Source organism: Varroa destructor, unplaced genomic scaffold (assembly GCF_002443255.2).
Source record: "Varroa destructor unplaced genomic scaffold, Vdes_3.0 BEIS01000004.1, whole genome shotgun sequence".
Taxonomy (NCBI): domain Eukaryota; kingdom Metazoa; phylum Arthropoda; class Arachnida; order Mesostigmata; family Varroidae; genus Varroa; species Varroa destructor.
In genome coordinates this window covers 24,146,085-24,162,856 of record NW_019211457.1, presented here as the reverse complement: position 1 = coordinate 24,162,856, position 16,772 = coordinate 24,146,085, and the positions used below count along the sequence as shown (strand labels likewise).

The 16,772-nt window shown below is 43.2% G+C and overlaps 2 protein-coding genes across 6 annotated transcripts in view; both read left to right on the top strand.

Annotated features, from left to right (window-relative positions):
• The first annotated feature begins 6,400 nt into the window (after positions 1-6,400).
• Positions 6,401-11,193, top strand: LOC111250367 (uncharacterized). Of its 4 annotated transcripts, XM_022805500.2 has the most exons (7): positions 6,404-6,655; positions 6,845-7,663; positions 7,859-8,325; positions 8,451-8,671; positions 9,018-9,277; positions 9,423-9,487; positions 10,736-11,193. In XM_022805500.2, exons 1-7 carry the CDS (start codon positions 6,495-6,497, stop codon positions 10,744-10,746), a joined length of 2,004 nt encoding a protein of 667 aa, XP_022661235.1. In that variant the 5' UTR covers positions 6,404-6,494; the 3' UTR covers positions 10,747-11,193. The 4 variants fall into 4 exon arrangements, with proteins under 4 accessions (XP_086845070.1, XP_086845069.1, XP_022661235.1 ...); XM_086988943.1 differs by lacking the exon at positions 10,736-11,193 and having other exon boundaries at positions 6,403-6,655; positions 7,859-8,106; positions 9,423-9,665; XM_086988942.1 differs by lacking the exon at positions 10,736-11,193 and having other exon boundaries at positions 9,423-9,665.
• Positions 11,194-11,283: 90 nt separating this feature from the next.
• LOC111250368 (protein big brother-like) overlaps positions 11,284-16,772 on the top strand; it is a 10,164-nt gene continuing 4,675 nt past the window's right edge. The window contains exons 1-2 of one of the 2 annotated variants that reach the window (XR_002673334.2): positions 11,284-11,853; positions 12,377-13,725. Coding sequence is in view for 1 of the 2 variants with exons in the window: in XM_022805501.2 (XP_022661236.1) it covers positions 13,591-13,725 (135 nt within the window). In the remaining variant the exon portion in view is untranslated. The remainder of the gene's footprint in view (positions 11,854-12,376; positions 13,726-16,772) is intronic. The other variant, XM_022805501.2, reaches the window with a different exon arrangement.

The following is a 16,772-nucleotide window of genomic DNA, read 5'->3' as shown; positions in this document are numbered from 1 at the left end:
TTACGTAGAAACGTTGTTATTCAATTCTAGTTCTTGCAGCTATCGAAGAACAACGAGTGAATCTTTCACTGAAGTATTCTACAGTTACTTAGTCTGTTCATGTTGGTATTTCAGCTCTCGATCCATGTCGGGTGCTCATCAGTGACGCAGAGAGCATTACGGATGTTAGCGCTGATCTATGCATAATACACATTGAGATCTGTCGTACGCGTTTTTCTCTACAAGACGAGTACAGATCGGTCTAGAATATATTGTTCCTTTAGCTCAACGTGTCAAATGTCGCTGTTAGTAAAGGGCAGCAGCAGCAGTAGCGACGGCCGCATCTCAAGCCCGCCTCGAACATCGCAGGAGCGAGCGGTGTCATCGGAGACCGGCCGCGAGCCTCTTGCATATGAGAACAGATCTGAAAGCAATGTCACCGTGTTTTGCTGCGTCATAGACGAACCAGGCAAGGCTCGATAAAATGTTTTGAAAGCGGACATGATGAGGGTCTGATCTGTCATTTCTCGGAGCAGCGTCGGGAGCTGCTTGAACGAAACGACCACATCTCTAAGCTGATCACACAAAAGTATCAACTGTTCACTACTCATCACCGCTTTTACTTTCGCGACACATCCAGCGCTTTAGGACCAAATGCTGAGAACACTTTTATGTCTCAATTACTCAGTGACTGACCATAAAACGTATATAGCTGGAGTAAATAACTGCTCAGTGAGCCATATAGCCTAACGATTTTTTAGCTAAACGTTTTAGTTGCTTTTCGCCTTCCTAATTCCACGCAATAGTGTCACTCGGATGTTTCGCTACTCGGTCGTCAGAAAGGCCTTTCGCTGAAACAGATTACAATTCCTGACACACCAACTCACTTCTTTTTGGCCAATTTAGCGCCTAGTATTGAAGGTTCGCACGAGCAGGAAAGTAACTGCGTACATATGCATAGAAGGACACGATTCTGTGTTGACAAATTTCCCAACACCAAATACGTACTTATTACGTGGGTGCTGACCGCCCTGTTAGAAGAACGGGATTCGGCTGTCTCAAACGGTCCTAACAAGCTTATGTTATATATAAGGCACCGGCAGTGAAGTGTAGTTTCTGAAATATTACGCTATGTCATACTCTGTCGCTGTATCGTCAATGGCAAACTGTTTTTCCGTTTCTACGAACACGCCTTACGCACACACTACCCTACACACCATTGTGCTTACCTTTAAGCTTGACAAATTGAGAGGAAGTTCAAATATACGAGACCTTTCCGACATATTGTGTTGTTGTTGACTGCACGCAACGTTTTCGCTTGTTCAGAACAAACAGAAGTGTTCGCGTAAGGGTGGACCGTGTCAGACAACAATGGGGAGGGGTGATGATGGGGCAAATGGTCGAGATCACGTTATAGTTTTATGCTACCACCTCTGGCTAAGAGTACGTTTCTATAGTGACTATAAGGCTAGCTTCATATATATATCGTCAGATATCGTCAGTAAACATTTGGTGAAATTCTGTCATTGGTATTGCACGCTATAAGAGATCTTAATTCAGTTGTTGTTTGGCCGATAGGACAAATTCAAAGTGCCTGCTCTCAATCTTAGTTCAGGTGTTAGCTATATATACCTGGCAGTATGTTCGCTTCTAGGAGGGAACTACTGAAATCAAGGCGGATCTTGATGCTTTTGATTATGAGAACTCTCTGTCTTCTCACTTCAAATCGACTTGAAAATCGAACCTGCCCATCAAAGAGCGATCGAGCTCAGACGCTCTTGCTGTATCCCTGCGGTTTTGCATGCGAATCATTAAAGTCGACAGCGGGAAGCATCTCGTTTAAGATAGCATAGATAACTATTGCCGAGCTCCAAACCTCCTCTAACCAGAATCAAGATATTTGACTTGAAACATACCTTTATTGTAGAGTCCGTTGCATGTAGAAAGAAAATACTTTTGTTGATCATGACGTAACTCTAAGCCACTATAAATGCTCATCTGTTATAATATGTTTACAGAAGCATCATGGACTTTTTCGTCGGTTAAAATTCATTCAAAGTCATATTCAGCCAAGTACCCACGGCATAAATGTCTCCCAATTAGAATGGTAGATATACTGGCAACCATGTAGGAAGAGAACAGTATATTTTTTTTTACTCCAAAATCAATGCCCATTCTTATTACCTAGGCTGCTTTGAGTCAAACGAGGTGTTTGCCGTCGTTATTTATTCTAGTGCACCTAGTGTCTGGTACAATTAAAAAGGGGGTGCGACTTCGGGACCTTTGTATCCTTGTCGCAAACTTTGCGACCTTTTCGTTGCCTGCATTTGAGGACACCCTGTAGCGTTCTACCAGCCCGAAGCTGTTGTGACAGGCATTGTCGATGGGTACGGAGTTTTGCTTTCTCGTCGCTCCCCCGCCTCTCTTCCTGGCAGAACGCGCAACAAAGAACGAGATCCCTCTATGGCCGTAGAACTCAAACGATTCAGACCATACCGACTGGAGTTAGTTGCTGGCCGTAGCCCAGTGCAGCTCGGTGCAGTGCACGGGCACATAAGACTGCATCTCGAGGAAGCAGTCATACAGCTTTAGAGTCGGCAGTGTTGTCAGGGTGCACGCTCACGCGGGTGATCTAATGGAGACTTCGCTTACCGAAGTGATCTGCTTCGCAAAGTTATTGCTTGCTTCATCACCGATGACGATGGCGACAACGAACAGAGAGACTCGATAGAAAAAAAGGCATAGTAAAGTTACGCTCTTTGTTTGTGTCCTATCTCTATTTGGTTTGTGTCCACTTACTTCTGTCTCCCTTATTGCTGCCTTAAAGATATGAGATTTGATTGGAGATTGCGTTGATAGGCGTAGAGGCGTTTTATGACAGGCCGGTGAGAAGGGGGAACCACTGCGAGAGACTGGGTGTCTGTCCGGTGAACGACAGTTATATTTCTACTTCCAGTAGCGCAAGCTGGGGGGGGGGGGGGGGACGAGGGTTGGGCAGTTAGTTCCCTCTGCAAATCCGCTTTGTAATTCCTTGACAATTATGTTTGCTTCATACAGTTTACGTAGGTACATGAGAAAGTTAAACTTGAAAATTGGGTCCGTTAACGACCTCAGTTATTATTGATTAAATTGTTTCGGATAAACAAATTCGCATTGCGCCTCGTTGTGACAATAGTGAATCAATGGTTCAGCTCGGTTCGGGTCAAAAATTGATTCCTTTCGACTAACAAAAATGGATACGTCAACATGAAGATGTCTCATTTGCTTTTTCTATTTGGTAAATACTTCCAGACGAAGGCTATCCAGACTATTCTCACAGTAAGTTTTATTTTTTTGGCCCATACTTTGTGACTTTATTGATTTCGAGGTGTCATTTATTATTATTTACTATATTGTTAGATGATACTATCAGCTTTTCACTTTAGAGTTTCTCCTTCACCAATCAAAATTCTGTGACCTTTTTCGGATTAACAGGTAAAGCCGTGATAAAAGGCCAGACTTTAGGCCCCTTTCTGGTTGACTGTATGTTGACCTTTAACCAAAAAGTAGAATATTTTGAAACCAGCCACAAATATTCCTATTACGTTTTCGTTCTCATGTGAGATATCTATGTTAGCTGGGGTTACATCACAGTACACCATCCTATTGTGCATTTTCAATTAAAACTGCTGACTGAAGACCTTTGAAAAATGTACTTCGCTACTTGACGTATTTTTTATGTAATGTATATACATATATATATATATATATATATATATTTTTTTTTTTCTCGTGTAATTATGATTATCCAACATGCTGCATATCTATTTTATTAGTAATATATTCGATATTGGTAACCATTGTAGCAGCGACATCGATGAGCGCTAAGAGGTTTCAACTGTTACAGAAAAGCAAGTCTTCCTTCCCACCAAGCTGCTTCGTGGAGCACAAGTCTAACGAGTTGACGAAACTCGTATACGTGACTATCGCCCAGCTCAATGAAACCGCTAGCGCAGCAGATTCACACTGAGACAATAATCCGAATCGAGAAACGTAAAAATTGAATGGGGAGAAGGTGATCTGCTAGCCAGCAGGGTAGCTACTAGTTCATGCGAGTAGGAAGACGGGGTCAAGTAAACGGCGAGCATAAACGCCAGCGTGGTGTACAAGTGCACACGATGAACCGGGGCGGCCACCGAACCTGCGCTTCAAGACTGCCACTGAAAATCGAACGAAAACTAGTAGACGTTCTTCGCAAGCTACGCATAAATGTGTAGACACACGGCCGGAGGCATCGAATGTTTTTGCGCGCGACGAAAACGCGGTGCCATAGCAATACCACTCTGGACACAACCGTCAAAAGGGGAACTTTGCGTTCGCTAGCATAATGGCTTGAAGGGACAGTTGACGTTTAGCAATGGGTGTGGGGTGATTTTCACACAACTGAACGAGCTAAAGCGTTGTTGGCTTTCGGTAGAAAACGCTTGAAATGCAATAATATCTAGTAATAGAAGGATGCGAAAAGTTAAAAGTCGAAATAAAAACACAGAACGAAGGTCGTTGAATGGCTTTCGTAGGGGAGGGAACCTCAGGAGCGACTCACGTTGCCAGTCGCCGTTGGCAAAATTTCAGTGCGACGTCTGGCAGTTGAGGCTTGAGGTACTTGGGCCGTCCCCTAAAATATTCCCATCTGCACAGAATGTATGTGAGTGAAAAAAGGATGATTTTTGCCGAAATCATTGTTTTAGCATTGACCGCGAGAACGAGGCTACCAGTGAACCATTGGGTTCGAAGTTGTGCGTGACAAAAACACCAATCTATACCACTAAGATATGGAAGCATAAAATAGAAGGTAACAGTTAATTATTTCTAGAAAGATTGATATGGTAAACACAAAGAGAACAAACAAGGAAGCCACAGAAGATGTACTTGGAAACTTCAAGACTACTTAAACAGGTGTGGCTGAAGTCAATGGTTTTACGTTAGGCGATACATAGGTTGTCTGGCAATAATTTCTTGTCAGCTCCGGGGTGTCGAAGGTAGACGGAACCTAATAAATCGCTGTCGTAACACTCGTTTTTCTCACTACTTTGTTATCACTACTCACTTCGTTTTTTTTTTTTTGTCTTCCCACGGCCAACCAATAAGGTCGATATTGTTAGTTCGATAGGCCAGTTCACTGGTCGTACGCAAGGACGCCGGAGACGTGTCGCGCACGTGTGTTGGGAAGCACTGATGGTTGTTGTATCTGTCACTTTGTACATTGGATTCAGTATCGCATGTCATGCAAACAGATATTGACACAAATCATCACCTATTACAGCGTAAGCAGTGATGGCGATGGAGGCCAGCAACGCGTTAGTATCGTTCGTAAGTAAACATACTGCACTCTACACGTGCTTCCTGGAGGAGAGAGTTGCTTGATAGGAAAGTTGCTCTTCAACGCGACGACCCGGTCGCTGGTCGATTCCCATTGCACTTACCCCCGAGTATATCGGTATAGAGTGTATGTATGCGTGCGTATATGAGAAGCACGAGCGCACTTTCAGCCAGTACGTTTATCGCCTAGTTGAAGCTATTGTAACGAAGCAGCAGGCGAAGATACGACAAACAGCTAAACGATCGTAAGTACGCATTTGGCGCAAAGCTGTACCGTGTTCACTAACAGTTCGGGTCGTATATAAGATGTCTGAGGGCAGTAGTAGAAGCAGCAGCTAAGCAAAGGAATGGTAGTTTGTGCGTGCCGAGGTGTCCGGGACTACAGGCTTTCAAGCCTTCGGAGGCTAACTAGGATTTTCCGCCGGTCAACATGCGTTGAAGTCCTTCGCTCCATTGTTCGACGGACGAGGAGAACAAGCTCAACGCAGAGAAACTTGCTTAGCAAACTCAGCCGAGTAGCTCCGATAGGTGGGCAGGCAGTCGTGCTCTGGAGCTCTCTGCGGCATAGTAGCTCCTCAGGACTTACAAGTCGCAGAGAGGGCGATACGCTCCGAGTTCGCTGGCGATTCTTGAGCTTGCTTCATTGCTATGCTCGACCTGCACGTGACCATGAGTATAGGGCGCTATAGTGGAGGGTACTGGTGTAGAAGACTATAGTGCTCTATGCTGATCAGACGGAAGGGGCTTACGGGAGTAATTGTAGGGCTTAGAGTTGAACCCATCTGTAGTATCTGTAGATTGTTTGAAGAGGATATCACGAGCTCGAGGGTCAAATAAGGGGCGGGTGCTAGACAAAAGCATGCTATCGTGCTACAAAATGAGAGTACTCGATGGAAAAAAGGCGGTACGAAATAAGGATAAAACGAAACGACAGTTACGATAGGTTTAAGCACCATATAATGGTTTCTTTTCTATTTTACTTAGACTGTGATCTGATGAGCCATGGAACACCGCCGCTATCTATAAGATTGGATCAACTTACTTTCTATTATCAATTATTTCTCAATCACTATATAGTACTGGTTACAATATAGGGGGAATCCTGGAATTACGTAAATTGTAACCTGTTGCTATTGTGTGTAAATAACGAAATTTTGATGGAATCACATATGATCTCAGAATGGTGCTCGGAATGGTGGGCCCTCACGGACGAATTCGATGGGCAATTCGTAATTAATAAGAGTCAACTAAGGGAATATATTACGCAGATCTTACGATCAACCGAAGCCTCTAAATTGCAACCAGTACGTCCTATTGAGTGCGTAGATTTAATAACTGGTCGGAAAAAAATAAAAGATCCGAAATAATCAATAATATTACTAAACTGCAGAGTCGGAGAAAAGCGCGTAAACTAAGGCTATTGATAATTTACCTACGTGCTCGGTGCATATAATGCTTTATAATAGTAGTCCGTGATCAAATTTTTAGCTAGCCCCTTTTATTCCAGTATTACGCCTGTCTTCGAGATAGAGATCACATGCTCACACCATTCGAACAAATGGGATCATACAAGTTATCGTCTGGAAATAAATTTCAAGGTCGCACGAAACTTTGCCCGTAGGCAGACCTGCGACTTCAGTTCTGGAAAACGAGTAAGATTCGAAATTCTCGAGCCATGCGAGAGGGTCACTCTTTGTTTTCAACGGAAACGCCATTTGCACGAAATCACTAACTCGGCGACTGCCCTCATAGCAAAGCTACTTCCTGAAAAAGCGGCCAAGGCCTTGTGCGAGTCGGAATACGTTACAGTCCACGTCCTCGTTGACCATCTCCTCTCAGATTTGATGTCTCAAGATGAAGCTGAACAGGAAACCGAGGCCACAATTGACGATGGTACAAGTGGGTCCTGCGCCCTTAAAGGTACGTACCAGCTACGTCGACAGCCGTCACCGAGAATGGTAGTCGTTCATCAGCAGATGGCAAGATACCTCGCGGCCCACCGCCAAAATCAACAGAGCCACCTGCTGGTCGACGATGAAGGCGCCCTTTTGCTTAAAATGCACGCTCACCGTTATGGTGTCACTCGGCTGAAACGAGCTCGCATCTACCTCGATGTAGCGGTTGAAGCTAAACTTCGTGGAGTTCCTATTTCGTTTGCGTACATGCGAGAAAACCTCAAGGCCCTTTACAGCGACGTACTTCCACCCGAGGTGAGTGAGAAGCTGCTGCGTTTGTCGCAGGATGCCGTGCTTGAAGGTCTGTGCTTTTGGGACAGACCTAACGACGAAGAAGCGCTGAGCACCGTGGTCTGCTTTTTTGAGACTGCGTATGTACTCATTATTGTTTTCTATATTCTTTTTTCAATCGAAATATATAAGTGGTACGTAGTGCATAGATATATTTAGACATTGTCCATTCCTGACAGAGCTGAATAGACAGGATAGTTAGATAATCGACGACCTAATTTGAATTAGATTGCCAGTAATAGAGGTTATAATTTGAACATGTGTTTAAATTCCAGACGACGTATCGCGCCTAACGCCAGCGTAATAAGACGTTTTTTGAAGGATGTCCATGTTAAATTGCTTGAAATATTTAATTCAGCCGAAACTAATACCGTAGAGAGGTTGTGCGTAAATTTAGACCGACTGAACTGCTGGACCTCGATCATGGATGAAGTATGTCCAAGATACGGCGATGGAAAATTTAGCTTGCTTCTAGAGAATCACTTCCGAGATTTGATTTTACCGCACGCGGAAGCCATCGTCCGTGAGTCTTTAAAACAATTTCCCAAGTATCCAAGATTGGCGTATGAAATTGTTGAAGTTGTTGTTCCCCTGACCCGATTAAGCCAGCTGGCGCCAATCGATCACGATTTCAAGTTATGGTTTACCGATAAACAGACAAGCAGCCTCATCAACGATATTCTCAGTGTCGAACAGGAGGATCTCCTACTCCTAATTGGAAATCTAACAGACAGTAATCAAGGTTTGAAGGCAATTTCGTATAGCATAATGGATTCACCATAGTAAATCTAAATTACATCATTTAGTTTAAGGGTAGTTTAGTTGCGGTACGTTACTTTCCCTTAACGTTTGCATATTCCTTGCTAGAATTCACCAACAGGTTGCAAGATTGCATAAAGCGCTGTGAACATTTTGTCGACACCTTTATGTGGCGCTATGTGGGTTTAGCTGGTGTTTACTGCCGCAAACTTTGTGACGTCTTCCAAGCGCTACAGGCTCGACTTTGGTCGATTCAAATTGACGCGCCAACGATTCGCTACTGTGTTCAAATCGATGCGATACGAGAAATCGCATTTGCCTGTGACGAGGTAAAATTTTCAGCTTTGATCTTTCAAGCACTGATGCTTTCATTAGCAAGTTACGATTCTAACTCAGCTAGCGTGCTTCTCTCGGTGGGCTCTGAATACTCAGTAACTTGAAAGATGTTTTACCTATCGCCGGCGGGGTCATTTTTCTGTAGTTTCAAGAGCGATACAAGCAAGCACCATGGGCACTATGTTCACTTGACTAGACTCACGGCCTAATCTATTTTAATTCTAGGCCCATTTTTTCCAGTTGTGTCTGCGTGACTGTGGACGTCTAGGATGACTGTTAACGTAGTCTGGCCCGGGTTGAAGTTAGTAGCTTAATTTCGCTGTCGTGCTTGCGTTATAGGTAAGTGCGTTCCTACGCCTAGGATCAACTGGTCTTTGCGCAGAGTTTGAGGTCGCCATCCGCGAGGTCCAACTGAAATTAGAAACGTCACTTAATGCTCTAATTGCTAAACTCTCGGCGAGGATACTGAAATCGAAGGATCTCGATATGCTAACGGATCTCCAGAATGCGTCCGGGCTTATCGCAAACGTTAATCCTCACGATCAGCCGAAATTGGTCGTCTGCATTTGGAAGACCTTCTTGTTCCGGATCGTAGAAATGTAGATAATTTTGACCTAACTTATCGGATAAATGTGCGTCTTAGGTTTTAAAGCAGGGACAATAGAGACGTCTATAACATATATTTGATAAAAACATTGAAAATGCAACTAATATTTTCGTCTGTACCGCTTGACGTCCTTACAGGGAGCGGACAAATAACGAATGCGCCAGTGATCTTATTGCCGAATCAGCGGTGTCAAACAGCATTAGTGAGTTTATTGAGGAACTTTTTAAAATCTGCCCTCATCTCGAGCCAAACGATTTAAGTTCATATGAGCGTTAATAGAATTAGTGCCTTCATACATTGACTCGATGTGACATACTGTCGTTTTTACCCAACAAGTTACAATAAATGGCAGTTTGAATAAGTAAACATGACCTACCGAACTATCGTTAACTTGGTGTTTTACTTTTGTCACATCGTATGTCCGTAGAAACGTTAACGTCATAATTATAAAACGTAAACGGAAATATTGAGTACGATTAAAAATAGCGAAGCACAACGAAGATGACGAATGCAAGCGGATGATATGGACAACAGCAGTAAATTGACCTGCATAGAGGAATGCACATATGTTCCCCTTGTCCAGTAGATATCTGATTATAACGAATCTCAATGACTTTTACTCCCGGGTGATTTTCCTTCGTGTTGGCTATCAGTAGCACCCGGCTTTCTTTGAATAGCGATCATTTCCCCTTCCTACCTAGGATTTTTATACTACTGTTTATCTTATTAAGTCGCTGCTTATCGCCTTCGCGCACACCAGGTTTCAATACAATAGTAAACACTCTCGTGCCACTAGTTCTACCTTTCGGCCCTACTTGCCGCGACCGTTTGATGAATTGCTTCTACCTGCCTCGATGACCCTATTAACCCTGTTCGTAGGCATCGAGCGCCCGATGTGCGACTCCCCATTTCACCGGTGCGCGCATCATGCGCACATTCTACGCTCCCTCTCGCTATCGTATAGCTAGCTCTAGTAGGAATGGTATAGGAGAGTCACCCCCTGATATATCTTTTGTAGACGGTCTGATAACCGATCGTATAGGTAACGCACGGACACACAAACACAAGCTGTATATACATGCGTTATACCCATTGAAGTCTAAGGGCTTATATGCTATTTCGAAGCCTCGAACCTATATATATACATGTGTGTATATGTAAGAACCGGAAGGAGAGCACCCTAGCGGAGCTGAGGGATAGCAGGTCACTTCCCATAGGCTAACTCTCCATCCAGCGTTATTAAGTAGTTCTTCAGCTCGTAGAAAACGAGCAATCTCTTTGTAACAGGATCCATTACGACCTACTGCAGTCGTTACTAGATACAAGTAAAGATACTGTGATTGCAAGTCTTCGCGTAGGAAAAGCCTTAAGGCGCTTCTACAATCGTCATCAGTAATATATTATTTCCGTTTATTATTTAAATCCTATACCACATGCTTCAATGCAACAGTGATCTGGTAGCATAGGAACGACTACGGGGTCAGGCATTTGAAAAAAACAGGTGAGTTGTTCTTAGAAAAAAGGGAACGTTCTTAAAAATTGATATACATATCTTTGGTTAAATGTGATAATGGAGGTAAAGTCAAGTGACTGCTTTTTAGTTGATATCAATAACCCTACATAAGCCTAGTTTCAACAAGCAGTCCAGGCTAAGGATGATACGACGCTATAAACTAGTTAACGCTGTTATTTCTCCACAAGTAATAGGCTCAACATTGTATTGAAACGCGTGACATTAATGAATCGCCCATATCGGTACGTGAAACCTCGTCCAGCCTATTCGATCTCGCATCTGTGCATGGTACATTTCAATTGACTACACTTCTCCCAACGTTTGAAGTGCTTTTGTTTATCGGTGCACTATAGCTCCTAGTCTCTTCTGTAAATCGTGTACTTTATCTATATATTTTTCAGCTTCCTTTGCGTGGCATCGTAGATGGCCTCCTGTTACGGACACAAAAAATTGTCCCCTACAATAGAAGTCTGCTGGGTCTTCTGCCCCTACTCCCATTATATAATAATAGTCATACAAAAAAAAAGTGGCGTCTTTTCTCTGCGCTCCATTGCGTCCGGTTCCAATCTGTTTCCGATTGAATGCCGGTGTCAATTCAACTACCTCCTAGCAAAACGCTGTCCGACAATTTGAGCGACTTCAAAAGTATTCATTCACTTCGCATCGATTGAGACCAACGGCTACGATTCACTGATGTCGCTTGCTGGTGCTATATTGATTTTGTGATCGGATGAACTAGTAGTCGACGGCAGAAGCCGTGGTACACACGTCATTGCTCGACAGCAATGACAGAGCGAACCCTGAATAAATGGGATCAGATTCAAGTGCGAAGTTGAACCTGATCGATTCCGATTATCACTGAGCGAAGCGGCAGCGCCGTCTGATGACTGTGCGTCATCTCAGGCGGAACGATACTTCGCGTCGATGGGCGCTGATGGACAACGTGAGAACGCTAACGAAGAAAATCTACGAAAAGTGGAAACAGCTACTGCTCCCGAACTTCTTACGGTATCAAGCGGTGCCTCCTGAATGAGTCTGAGTTGCGCTGAACGACAGTAAGTACTATTTAAACTGCTTAAATATAATCCTGAAGCGTCTTTGTGAGTCGATTCTGAAGCTAATCACTTGGTCCGGAGTTAAATACTAGAAGGTAATTTTTTATATTGATTTTCGATATATTCACTATACTATTTAGTTATATATTTTAGGATCAGCTACAGAAAATAGAACGCATGCTAACCCAATCCGTTTAAGGAATAATAATTTATTTCTCGGATAGCTTTACCTGCTAAAAGCTTGTTTCATTGACATGCTTATATATATTTACAGAGTTATTGAAATTATACTCTGCCAAACAGTTTGATTGCGCTGCTAAGGTCGCTCTTACATTTATATTACTAACATAAAATTCAGTACCAAGCCCACAGTTACGCCATGTACTTCGATGTTTCAAGCTGACCCAGCATATCTATTTTCCATGGCTTCCTAAATTCTTTGTACCGGTTTTCGATGACCAGCAGAAATGGCACCTGCTTTCGCCAAGCCTGTTCTCCTTTTTATTGTATTTTAACGTCTCAGGTGTTCTGCTACTATCGAAAAGATCCCTATTGGAGTGTCACTGCGTGCTTTCGCATGCGCAGATAGAACGGTTTTTCAAAGGCACGCCGAGCACCAATGAGAGTGCGCCTTTGTCGTAACTTCACATCGGCTTTGTCGTCTCCATCTTCGGAGCGTCCAACAGTGCCACCCTGTCGAGAGCTGCAATTTCCCCCTCCGTCCTTTCCACCCCACCGACCCTACCAGCTGTCTTGGAAGCTTCGATACTACGCGAGTTATCCCACAGTCTCCTTACCCAGGCTTTTTGCCGGAGAGCCATTACATACCTTCGTAACAAACGGGGATTGCTCCAATTCCCCGCTTTAGCCCTCGGCTCCGGGGGTGGCGCGTAGACCCCAGAGCCCCGCGCGAAGCTCCGCCCCTTGCTAGTGCACTGCGCTCTTCGTCTTCCATCTTGGATAATTTGCTAGGGTTGTCCGGGCTCCGGCCGGGCTTTGCCTTCGCGCGACTTGTCTTCGTCCGCTTGGAGGCAACCCCAAGTTGCAAGAGCTGAGAGCTAACATGAAGAGAAGAGCTAGCAGGAAGGAGTAGCAAAATTCAGGCTGGTCCTGAGCGACGTCTTGTCCTTCTCCAATCCAAACAGTGGCTCCGAGCTTGTCAAGTCGCTTAAGTCATCGCAGTCTCGTTGGAACCGTGGCGTTAGACAAGAGGACGAGACTCGTTTAGCTTTTTTAAACTGAAGAGTAAGCTACGTTTTTGCGACTCCACTCACTCATTAGCTGTGTCTTCGCGTTTGATTGTGCCTATATGAATACTGCACTATTAGGCTAAGTCTGTTGGAAGGAAAAAGGTTTCTTGTTACTGAAACCCTGCACAAGAGTCTTTCAATACGTGATTGTGACGTGTGTGGAGCGCATATATCGGCATCGGCGCTCGTATCACTCTGGAAATTTGTCACCGATTCCATAAGATCGACAGCTTCCCATTAGACGGGAATATCAGATAATATAGTGCAGCCAAATTGAACTGGATAATAGACAGAAAAAAAGCCAGCGCGAGACTCAGCCTGCTAGAGACTAACGTGCAAATACGTATTCATTGAAATACACGCGTCGCAACGAAGGCTTTGGTGCCTTCGCCTATTGACTGGAAGTGCCGTGAGTGTTTTCAGCGTCGCCACGGTGGGCTGGAGCGGCGCAGGAGCCGGCGGAGGGCTGGCAGGTGCTCCTCGCAGGATGCTCCCATTCGAAACTCCTTCTGTGTTCGACCAGCTGCCGCGCTACCTGCTCAAGATCCCGCGGGTTGTTAAAGACCAAAAGCACAAGTTTGACACGGATGACCTGTTTCGGAAGCTTAGTCGGGAAGGTGAGGTAGGTGACATACGCCAGAGAAATGGCATTCTGTTCAGCGTTTTAGACAGACGTTATATGGGGTTGAGATGTTCTTTTGTGTGAATATATGCAATCTGCGCTTTTTATATCATGAGAGTAAAATAGAGAATTTTTTTTTTGGCACGTCGTAAGGACAGAGAATTCTCAAACAAAAAAAAGACAGAAAAGATATGCATCTATTTGAATGGAAAAAAACGATATCTTTTTGGAAGGAACATTTCGTATATAAACTATATGGAAAGATTACTAAAATCAGTCTGTTTTTTTAGAAATACTATGCCAATATGGTTTCGGTTACTCAAAAATTTTACTCAGGATACGACACCGTGGGCGCCTGTTGCGCCAATTTTCAACTGCAAACTCAACGAAACGTTCCGGCAAGCACTCTGTTAGCTGCCGAAATACGTTATAGCGCACACGAATGCTTACCACGACCACTAGAACGATAATTTTTTTTGTCTAAATTCAACGAACGAAATCGTTTCATGTACGCCGTCTCAAACTAAATGTATTTTCTGAAGAGAAAATGTTAAAAAAAATAAATACAAATTTTTGGAAAACAACTCCGAATGCCTGATCGTCCCAATGTTTTTTTTTTTTCCTACTTTTGAATGATTAACCTCACGATCTTTGCCAGTAGAAACTTCAAGCGTTGCCCTTTCAAATCTTCACCTGTGAAAGCTCCACACATATTCGTATCACTGCGTGAATTTGCTCAGTTGTGGTCGCCCTAGCTATATGCGGCGGCGTCGATTTTTGCGGGTCTAGAAGTTCTAACGAGAAACCTCGCTGGAATGAAGGTCTATGACTGACACATCAGTTATCGTCAGAAGACGTCGGAACAATACGTTGTACAACCAGAATTTTAAAAAAATATACCTAAAAACAATTGGAAAATAGTTTTTTTTGTTTTTTTTTTTTTGAATGTATTAGCATTATTCGTGAACCTTCGCAGCTCGTTTTTGGAACGTTACAATAGGTTTTTCATGTACTATGATTAATGCCGTGAGCAGAAACCCGTTATCTGTTCATTTGTCCAGCGTATTCCCTTGCAATCCGCGCATTTCTTCTGAAAATCGTACATTTACGTGATTTATTTGCATGCAACTTTTAACATATCAATTTTTCTATTAGTGAACATAAATGTTAAAGCGACTTTAAAGTGCAGTGAGTCCTGCAAGTGTCCACTGTCTCCTCTGAAGGCCTATGTAATAAGGCCGTCTCAGAGACGAAATCCAGACCCTGGCGAGTGTGAACTCGCAGTGCAGTATCATATCCCTTACATGCGCATCACAACCACTTCAGCATATATGAGCAACTGCGAAGTGCACAGCCTGCTTCAAGTATCTCTTGAATGCTGCTTCACGAAATGCTTCTGAAGTGCAGGCAGCAGCACGATAGCTATTATCAAGGTGTCCTCTGATCTGATTTCGTCGAAGTATTTGAGCTTTAGCCTCTTTTCACCCCAATCCTGATTGAGTGGTACATACAACAGTTACTACCCTGCAATTTCGACAATATCCTAGCAAACAGTTCATCAACTATCTCCATATTTTTTGTGACGATAGAAATGACTCGCATTCTATACATATAAGTGATCCAAGAAGTACTGAAGGCTTTTGACAGTCAAATTGGGAAAGAATATTTTCCACATTTTGAAGCGATATTATTAAACTAAATCTGCGCTATTTCTATTGGTGACTTCCCTTTCTGATAACACCGTCATTCCATCACCATGAAATGTTTGTGATTTCCGGGAGAAAGAGGATAACAGGTGATTTTTTCGTGATGAAACTAGATTAACAGAAGCCATTATGCAGAGACCGAAACAGATAATAGTCTAACGGCACAAAATTCAGCCTATAAGGCAGATGTGATGCAATTCTTAATTTAAATTTTTGCTGGTCGGGTATTGTTGGCTGGCAGAAGAGATCTCTATTCACCAGTATCGGTCAATTTAGCTCAGTCTAATTTTGTTAATTGGTAGCAATGAAAATCCGAATCAATTTTTTACTAAATGGCAGCTACAACACACAATTCTATTCCAATCCCATCAAACATATAGTATCATTTTGTTTGACGTCAGTCCGGGACTCAGCCACAGCCTATAGAGCTTTTTTTTCGCTTTAACCATGATCTTTTCAGCAAGTTATGGTACTCAATTTTATCTAATTTCTGCAAAATTTCGCAGATAGAACTACAGTCGAGTAGATTGCTCTGTGTTAGCTCTTGTGGCACTCAAAGATTGAGCTTGTTTTTGTAGCCAGCTTTTTTAAAGAGCTTTACAGCTATCTGTTTGGTTTCGATTACCTAGCGATGTCAGGGCTACTCTTGTATGTCGGTCGGTTGGTCTTGCTCAGCTTCCAAGATTATTTCATCGATTTTTTTCGAAATTAGACAACGATCATGAACAGTATCTTCCACACTAAAGTTTCCAGAACGAAAGCGACAGAACCATCGTTGGCCCGTTTCATCTAATAACGCATTTTGACCATCAACAACCATGTTTTTTTTTTGATGAACCTGGACAGTACTTTTGCCGTTATCGTACTCAAATTGTAGAACACAGCCAACTTTACTTAGCTTCAACGCGTTGTGGCAATTTCAGCACATCTACTACCGTCAAATCCCAGCTTTCCAATGGTACAGAACGGCTCATATGACCTGAGATATGCAACTTTTAAGCTATCTAGGTACCATCATTTCTAAGTTCGAACTCAGGCACAGACACACAGACAAACTTCGTTTCGTGGTGGGATCCAGTCAACCGTCTGATGGGACACCTAACGGCGATATCAGAAGTAGAATTCGAAACGTAGAAGCACCATGATCTATCCCACTATTCAATATAGAGCATACAGCCCATATGTATGATATATATTATTAAACGAAGTTACTTGAGAGTGAAGAATTGAAATGAATTAGTGGATAGTCATCTTAATGGAAGCCGTTCGTCCCACACCCAACCAACACTTCGCCCTGATGCCAATTTTGAATAAAAAAATACTACTTCAACCCTTATATAT